We start from the raw sequence: 9,452 nt of genomic DNA on the forward strand, positions 1-9,452 counted from the left end.
GTTATAAATGGTTTTTAAAAGGGTTTATAAGGTTTTTAAAAGGGGTTTATAAGTTATTTTACGCTATTATGAAAGATATATAAAAATTTAAACATATACAAAGGTAATTTATGTGTATATTTATAAGTTTTCACACATTTTTGGATAAATTTCAACATTTAAAGTGGTTTTTTAAAATAAAGTTTGAAACATGGGTATTTTTAAAAAGTGGTATGGAAAAAGGATATTTTTGATAATTAAAAAGTAAAACAATTGGTATTTATATAAAAAAGTGTAATCTTATATATTTAGACACAAATTATCTTTCTATGTGTGTAAATTTAAATACCATATAAATACCTTTTAAAAACCTTTTTAAAATTATTTTAAAAACATATTGAAAAAAAAAACTTTGTAAACCTTATTAAAACCTTATAAAAGTCTTATAAATGCCATTTAGAACCTTTTTAAAAATTTATTAATATTTTTATTGAGTCTCCCAATAGTAATGATGATCTAGATGTACTTTATAAACTATATAAAAGTTTACAATTTTTCATATTTGAAAAAGAATATTTTTAAAATGGATAGAAAATTGGTGTACTTTTAAAAAAGGGTACACCAAAAGGGGTATTTCTCAAAAATTCTCTTTTAACTATTAACCTAATTTTTGGTTTTGCCAGTTGTAGGTTTTACAATTATAAGGGTTATATGTTGAGTTTATAAATCTGCATTATAGTTTATATTTTATAATTAAACGAGATTATTTATCGGTTTGGATTTATTAAAGAGGAGTGAGATTTAGGTTTTACAATTAAACAATGTTATTTATCAGTTTTGGGTTCATAAAGGAGAATTAGGATTTACAGTTTACAAATAAATTATATTTTGAGTTTAACTAAATATAAAATTTTATTGAGAAATTGATACCAATAACCTTTTTATGATACCCTCTTTTAAAAATACCCTCTTTTTGCCATTTTCATTTTTGCCCTCTCTTAAATTTTACTTGAAAGAATATACTTTTTTACAAAGGAAGGAATATTCATTGAAGGAATATTCATTCCAAAACATTTCTCGCCAAAATTTCCTGCAAAATTTTTTTTAAAGGGTTGCAAGGATTTTTAAATGATCTTTTAAAGGGTTTACAAGGGTTTTTAAAGATATTTACAAGAGTTTTTAAATGGTTTTTAAAAGATTTGTAATGATTTTTAAAGTGTTTTAGAAGCTTACAAAGGTTTTTGAATGGTTTTTTAAATGATTTACAATTGGTTTTAAAAGTTTTTATAAGTTTATAACAGTTTTAAAAGGATTTACAAGGATTTATAAAAAAGATTTACAAGTGTTTTTAAAAGGATTTACAAGTGTTTTTAAAGGCATACAAGGATTTTAAAAAGAGTTTAAAAGGATTTACAAGGGTTTTAAAACATATTTAAAAATATTTAAAAATAGATTTTAAAGGACTTACAAGGGGGTTTAAAGGTTTTAGAAGTTTACAAAGGATTTTAAAGGGTTTACAAAAGTTTTTAAAGGTATTACAAGTTCTTTAAAATGGTTTTAAAGGATTTACAAGGGGTTTTAAAGGGTTTTAGAAGTTTACAAAAGTTTTTATTAAATGATTTATCACGGTTATAAGGGGTTTAAAGGGGTTTACAAGTGTTTATAAATGTTATAAAATGATTTACAATGGTTTTAAAAGGTTTACTCAATTTTTGAAAGGTTTTGGATGACTTTTAAAAGATTTACAAGGATTTTTAAATGATTTAAGGGATTTAAAAATATTTGCAAGGTTTTTGAAGGAATCGCGGAAAAGTTTTGGCGGTAAAATGTTTTTGGCGGGAAAGTTTTCAGAAGGAATATTCTTTTTGTTGGGAAAAATATTCATTTCTTCATCATAGGTTATAATAAAGGAGGGTAATTTAATCATTTTATACATTAAAGATGGTATTTTTGAAAATAGAAACCTAGAGAGGGGTTTTGTAGAAAAGGGTATCATAAAAGGGTTAGTTGTGCAAATCCCCCAAGTTTATTCAAGATTTTTATTTTATAATATGTTATTATTTTTTAACTTTTAATTTATGTATGAATGTATTATGCCATTGAGCAATTTCACTGTCTAAAACATAAGGGTGAATAAAATATTTTTGAAAATAATATTTTTACCTTAAATTAAAGATAACAAAGTTCAATATAAATAGTAATATAGTAATTTTAAAATATTTTTAAAGAAAATATGTAGTTTTTAATAATTCGTATTTGAAATTTTTTTTAATGTTTTCCTCAACGGTGCTATAATTTATTTTAGAATCTTTATGTTTATTTGCGTTGTTTATATGAATTTATTTACAAATGACTATATTTGTATTTAATATCATATTTTAGATAGATGTTAATTTGAAAGAACTTTACTATCATATTAAATAATAATTAATTAATTTTCACAGTCTGAGAATGATTTTTTTAAAAATTGAAAGTTAAGAAATAAATTTATTTACAAAATGGTATAATCATATTTTAGAGGATAATTGCTAAATTTAGATTTTTTAAAATATTTTAGCAATATTATGAGTAATGGTGAATAGCTCCCAAATAGCTCTCAAATGTTTTGGTGATTGTCAATTTGACATTACTAGATTTTAATAATTAATGTTTAATAAGAATTTTAAGAGATATATATACGTTTATTTGATACTTCAAACCGAATAAAATCTCTTTCGAAATAAAAATAATTCTCTTATTTTTTCAAAAAAAAATTTGAAAATTAATTTTTTATAAGTTCTAATGAATTTTAATTTTAATTTAATTTTAAATAAAGATAACCCGTACATCGGACGGGTACTAAACTAGTATATATATAAAGTAAACTTTTATCTTTTCTCCTTAAGCCACCTCATCAAAAAAAAATATTTTTTAGTTAAATTAGAATTCTTAACAAATAAAAATAAAAATTTGCCACCTCATTTAAAAGTTATCGCCATATCAATTAAATATTAAATCAGATGTAGGAGTAAAATTAGAATTATATTTTTATTTTGAGACCATCAGTATGAAAATAACAAAAATTTATTTTTTTGGGGAATTAAATCAGAAATGTTAATTAGTATATGTATTTTTCTTAAAAAAAAAAAAAAGAGTTCATGTTTAAACGTCTAAAAAAAACAAGTATCTTCCGGATTTTAACTCAATTAAAAAAGGTTTTCTTTTCGAAAACGAATAAAATATTGGTCTTCTTACCGGTTTACCTTGCAAATCAATTTTACCAAAATTTGGTTTACAATCTCACATACCCAAATCTCCGCCATGGCTGAGAGCTTCTGAGAGAGATGAGCTAAAACAGCCATGGCTACTACTTCACCCAACAAACTCTCACTCTTCCCACTACTCTCCCTTCTCTGTTTCATCACCATTTTCTTCCTCCTCTCTCTATCCCGACGCGCTTCTCTCTCCTCTCCCAACACTCACCGCTCCGCCTCCGTCTTCACCCCAAAATCCCACAGTTCCCGCACTGTTATCTCCGCCGCTTGCGACTTCTCCGATGGCTCATGGATCTACGATCGAAACTTCAGATCCGCTAGGTACGATAGTAGTTGTAAAGAGATCTTCAAAGGATGGAACTGTGTTCGTAACAACAAAACAAATGGCCTTGAGATCTCTAAGTGGCGATGGAAACCTAAGGATTGTGATCTTCCTTTGTTTGATCCACTCGAGTTTCTTGAATCTCATCGAAATACAAACATTGGTACGCTTTGTTCTGGAATCTGGCCTTTTTGTTTTTTGGAATTTGAGGAATCAGAAGCTATAGAACTTGTTAGCTTTTACACTGTGATGAGTCCTGTATCTGAATTGTATAGGTTTGAGTTTAAGATTTTGATTTTTGAACAGTGCAGGATTTGTGGGTGATTCTTTGAATAGGAACATGTTTGTATCACTGTTCTGTATGTTAAAGAGTGTGACTGGTGAAGTGAAGAAGTGGCGACCAGCGGGTGCTGATCGTGGATTCACGTTTTCGCGATATAATCTTACCATTGCGTATCATCGAACAAATCTCTTGGCACGTTATGGTAGGTAAGCTAAGTTCTCTTTGGTGTTCTTATATCTTTGTTTGAGAAAATGAATTATATGACTGTTTACTCTGTTCTACTTCCTCAACAAAGATTCGTATGTTGCATAGTATAATTCTAAGGATTCATGTTTTTGTCGCTTCTCCGGCTTTTATATCTTGCGTCTTGTTTTAGCATTGCATGCTTATATGTGCCTTTCTTAACTCTGTGGTACGCACAGTGTAGGAATACCATGGTTTTGTATGGTTTTCTAAACTGATTAGACATATTGTTCTCTTGCTGACGGTTCAGGTGGTCAGCTAATGCTAATGGTAATGAGTTAGAATCACTTGGATTTAAAGAGGGGTATAGAATTGATGTTGATATTCCAGACAGCTCATGGGAAAAGGCTTCAAGCTTCCATGACATTCTCATTTTTAACACTGGGCACTGGTAAAATACTCTTTTATATTTCTTGTCTGATGTAACTATTTTGAACTGGTTAAATGATTTTTGATCTGATTTAGCCCACCATTTGATCGATGCCATATACCCATAGTCACTAAGGTTGTCTACTTCTGGTTCATATTTTCTGTATTTAGATATTAACTATTAAGGTTCAAATATTTTAGAGGAAATTCTCAAGTTTAAGCTACTATCTGTTCCAGTTGATCCACTGCTCTCTAAGTTTATACATACATATATGACTCTGTCTCGATTTACGAAAAGGAACTCCTTCAACTTGCAGTATTTCTTTCTCCAGATACTGTGTTGATCACTGCATTCAATTTAACTGTCTTGTTATATCAGTTAAATGATACCTTGGTTTGTCATGTTCAGTTAAAATTTTTTTTTGTTATGTCAACTTGTGGTGTTGATTAACTTTTGTTGTCTCTCTCTGTGTAAGGTGGTGGGCGCCATCAAAATTTGATCCATTAAAGTCTCCTATGCTTTTCTTTGAAGGCGGCCGGCCAATACTTCCACCTATAAATCCTGCTACTGGCCTGGATAGGGTTCTAAATAATATGGTATGCTGTTCTGGACTTCTGTGTCTTCCTCTGTTATTGCAAGGCAACATGAGATACTGCCGTTGAAAACCCTACTAGATTATACGTTTACAAAAATGAACGTGTGTTATGACATTTGTGGGCTAGTACTGTATGAATTTACAGCGTTTTGTGTTAAAGAATCAGTCTTTGAGCCAGCACCAATCTGTGCGATATGATAAAACTAGTGGTACTGAAATATTGCGATCCTCATGCGACGTTCTGCCATTGTAATAGGTAAATTTTGTGGAGAAAACAAAGCGACCTGGAGCAATCATATTCTTCCGGACACAATCACCTCGGCACTTTGAAGGAGGTGACTGGGACCAAGGTGGTACTTGTCAACGACTGCAACCTTTGTTACCTACAAAAGTAAGTCAGTTTCTTTCAATAGGAGTCACACATGGAAAGCTACATGAAATCACTCGTTTGGTTCGGCTAGATAATAGGTAGAGGAGCTTTAGTACAGTAAAGTGTCACGAGACGCTTCTAATCTTATTGTAATTGTAGGTTGGAGAATTGTTCTCGGTGGCGAACAACGGGACAAATGTAGAGGTTCGTCTGGTGAATCAACACCTTTATAACTCCCTTAAGAGTAGAAGCGGCTTCCACGTTTTGGACATAACTCGAATGAGCGAGTACAGAGCCGATGCTCATCCGGCAGCAGCTGGTGGAAAGAATCACGATGATTGTATGCATTGGTGCCTCCCGGGCATCACCGATACTTGGAATGATTTATTCGTCGCAACTCTCCATACAATCAAAGCTTAGTAACCTGAAGTAATCATACCAAGTCTTTTATAATGGATGGGCAAAATAACATGTTTCGATTAGTTGGGTCTAGCGTCATTGTCATACTCTTGTAAATTTTGGATGTTGTCTTCTGCATATTTTTTAATTTAGTTATTTTTTCCTCAACGACTTTTTATTTTTGTTTAGATTTTTTCTTCTGATAAATTGAATCATCTCACTGGTTATATAAACTATGAAAAATGTTATAGAATTTAGGATGTTTCTTCATGATGTATATAAAATTTAGGAAAAATGAATAAAAATTACTCTACCGAATTAAGAAAAATGTTATAGAAAAGGGGAAAAAATTTAAATCATAATTTGTTATAAAAATAACATTATGGAATTCATTCAGTATATATATATTTGTAAATGTTAAAGTTCTGAAAACAATTACGAAAAAAAATTACAATTCGTTCAAAAAAAAATAATATATATATATATAATGATTTGTTTAATCATATTTCTACAATGATGGTCAGATCACAAACAAACAAAATATAAAATTATTCTCCTCCGTTTCTAATAGATTGATGTTTTGGAATTTTTTTTTGTTTCAAAAAGATTGATGTTGTACATTAAAAAATTAAATGATTACTTTACTTTTTACTTTTCTCCACATGGCATGTTGTTAATGGTTTATATTTTCTCTTTCTACCTACAAACAATTATAAATTAATTAATAAATAAAAACTTTAATTTTTCTTAATAAGTGTGAAAATCTTAAAACATCAAACTTTTAGAAACAGAGGGAGTACTTAACTATAATTGACTATAAAATGCTTTATCAGTTCTCACTCCCCAACCTAGTGGTTTGCTATGCTTAAATTTTTAGTTTTATTGAAAATGAGATAACAAATTTTCAAATTAAACAATTAAGCACAGAGTAGCAACACCCAACACTACCTCAATGTAAGACAAATTTTGTACAAATGTTGTTTGCAATAGCAAATGTTTTTAACCAAAAAAAGAAAAAAAAAATAATAGCAAATGTTTGAGAATTTTCTCAAAGGTCAAACCTATCCCCCAATGTAAAATCAACCCAACTATTAGATGGAGGTCTATCACAGTGACCAGAACTACTCAAATTTTACCTTGAGCTCATTGATAATTTGCTTTTGATCATCAATCATAATTTGACTAGTTTTCTTGTTCATGGTGATTTATTTGCATCTTCACCCTAGAGGGAGGCTTCTTCTTTGAAGAGGAAGTGAAGTGTAAGTAACATTTTTATACAAAAAAAACATTGTGAATCGGATTCAAATATTAGATAAGTAGGTTTGAAGTCAGCACCTCGATCATATAAAAAAAAGATTCTAAGGTTTTTAATTTTTATATAATGAGTGTTATGGGCTTAAAAATAATATCATGTTTGAAAAAAACTGATACGACTATGGTTGAACAAAACCCGGAGTACGTAGTTGAGGAAACCGTTGACGAGGAGCATCATAAAGACAAGGAGAAGCATGAACATGAGAAAGCACTAGTTGTCTGGGAAGGTCCTCTAACACAATCAAGGCACAAATTATCAGTGACCTTCTTATGGAGCTAAACAAGAAAGAAGAAGTCGTCGTTCAAGATTACTTCATGATGATCACGGTGCAAGAGGTTCGGTAAAGGATTAAGTATTACTTATGCACTCTTTTCTCCTTGTCAAGTTTTATCTCAATGTATTTTCTTGACAAGGTTTTTAATGAGGTTTAAGTAACACTTTCAGAGCCCTTTATCAAGCTCAATTTTTGGGTCCAACCCCCATCATTTTGCTTTGGTCCATTTTCTATTTTTAACTTCATTTTTGCATTTAATGTTTCTGTTATTTCCAAGACTCTTTGCATAAGATTGCATGACTGTGGGCTTGTGCATGCTCTTGTATGTTCTTCTTCTCTCCCCTCTTCTCCTTCATCCTCCTCTCCTATATAATCCCCTTGTAGCTCTCGTTTGTAACTCATCTATCTTTTTAATCAAAAAACTCTTTTAAGTTAGATTACTCTCTTGTTCAACTCTTTGGTGTGTAATATTCAACGACGAGTCTAAGTCCGGTAAATCAAAAGATTTTCCGCAGACCTTTGTGCGACAAATTGATCCACATCCTTTTATCTAAGTGATCTCCCGATCCCTTGGATGCAAAACCTATCTCTTTCTCAACTTCACGAGTAAGGAATCTTATCAAAAACATATTTATATTTTTTTGCATCCCAACGTAAACAAGAAATCTCAAAACTTTGACATTTTGGTATACATAAATGGTAATAAATGGATAGACAATAGTTACCAACGCAAATCAACCAAAGTGATAGAAATAGAAATATATGTTTCTTGGAAATGCTGTTCTGGCGGGTGTGTAGACCATCGTCCAAATTACGGTACATGAAGCTTGTGATGAAGTCATAAAGACAAACGTTAGTTGATCATCTCTGTTATATGAGAAAAATTATTAAATTTGGTTGGTTAAAATAGTTACAATGAAATTATTATTTTATGAATATTTTTTACCAAATTATTATCAAATTATTATAAATTTATATATGATGTAATAGTTTATTAAACTGAAAAACAATCAAGCTTCCTCTAAATTTATTATTTACCATATATTTCACCATACTAAAGTAAATAAATTCTCTTTAATTATTTATTATAAATTACTTTTAAATAAATTATTAAAATATGTTATAAAAGAATTATTAATAACTATTTTTAAAAAAATATTTGAAAAGGAAAAGGAAAATTTGATATGATTGTTTTACTTTAAATCTTAAGGAAAAACAAACCATAGCAATTTTCTTGAATAACAAAATTATAACTACTCCATTTTATGTTGAGTTTATATGATATTTGATTAAATTAGAAGCTAAAATTTGAAGAAATAAAGTTTTCTGTAACAATGATACACTTGTTTTTTGAAAGCAAACTACATATACCACCATATAACTTACAAACTAAATGGAGTCAACTTACAAACAAAATATGGTCAAATAAAATAATTTTAAATTGTTAATTAAAATATAAAAATTAATGAAAAGGACGTCAGAAATATAGGTAGCATTGCGAGGAAATAACTTTGTCTTATTAATAAGATATATCTAATTATTCAAATACAACAAAATAAAAGCAAAATATCACAAAATTTCTTAGATGATTAAGATCACGGCCATGGAAAACAGTAAGGAGTCCCTCCATCGCGTCTAACACGACATGGACCTGACTCAGTTACATACCAAATACATTCACTACAAACTCCAATTTTGCTTTTTGAATTATCGTCTCTATCAGCTCTAAAGATATCAAACGTCTTCGCATTTCCTGGCCACGTAAATGTGCAAGTGTACGTTGTTGTTCGACGAAGATTAACACGAAACTTGAAACCTACACTTTGTTGAGATTGGATCGCAGGAAATGTCAAATCTTCCCCTTTATTCTTACAATGCACGACCATTGCGTCATGTGAGTTCAATGTGTTGTATATCACAACATGTTTTTGTGAGAACAAGAGACTTCCATCGACTGGTGAAAAGTTTACAGACGCTAAACACGTTTCGGAGGTAACTAGAAATGTGATTAGCAAGAAAATGAAATGGTATTTTGTTGAGGAAGCCAT

At 29.9% G+C, this 9,452-nt stretch overlaps 2 protein-coding genes across 2 annotated transcripts; one reads left to right on the forward strand and one right to left on the reverse strand.

Moving 5' to 3' along the window:
* Window positions 1-3,250: 3,250 nt before the first annotated feature.
* LOC17892150 (protein trichome birefringence-like 13) lies at window positions 3,251-5,983 on the forward strand. Its single transcript, XM_006297734.2, has 6 exons — window positions 3,251-3,718; window positions 3,867-4,044; window positions 4,332-4,472; window positions 4,927-5,047; window positions 5,303-5,437; window positions 5,576-5,983. Exons 1-6 carry the CDS (start codon window positions 3,319-3,321, stop codon window positions 5,834-5,836), a joined length of 1,236 nt encoding a protein of 411 aa, XP_006297796.1. The 5' UTR covers window positions 3,251-3,318; the 3' UTR covers window positions 5,837-5,983.
* Window positions 5,984-8,999: 3,016 nt separating this feature from the next.
* On the reverse strand, window positions 9,000-9,452 carry LOC17892125 (S-protein homolog 5). Its single transcript, XM_006300010.1, has one exon. It carries the CDS (start codon window positions 9,450-9,452, stop codon window positions 9,000-9,002), a length of 453 nt encoding a protein of 150 aa, XP_006300072.1.

Source organism: Capsella rubella, unplaced genomic scaffold, assembly GCF_000375325.1.
Source record: "Capsella rubella cultivar Monte Gargano unplaced genomic scaffold, Caprub1_0 scaffold_3, whole genome shotgun sequence".
Classification (NCBI taxonomy): Eukaryota; Viridiplantae; Streptophyta; class Magnoliopsida; order Brassicales; family Brassicaceae; genus Capsella; species Capsella rubella.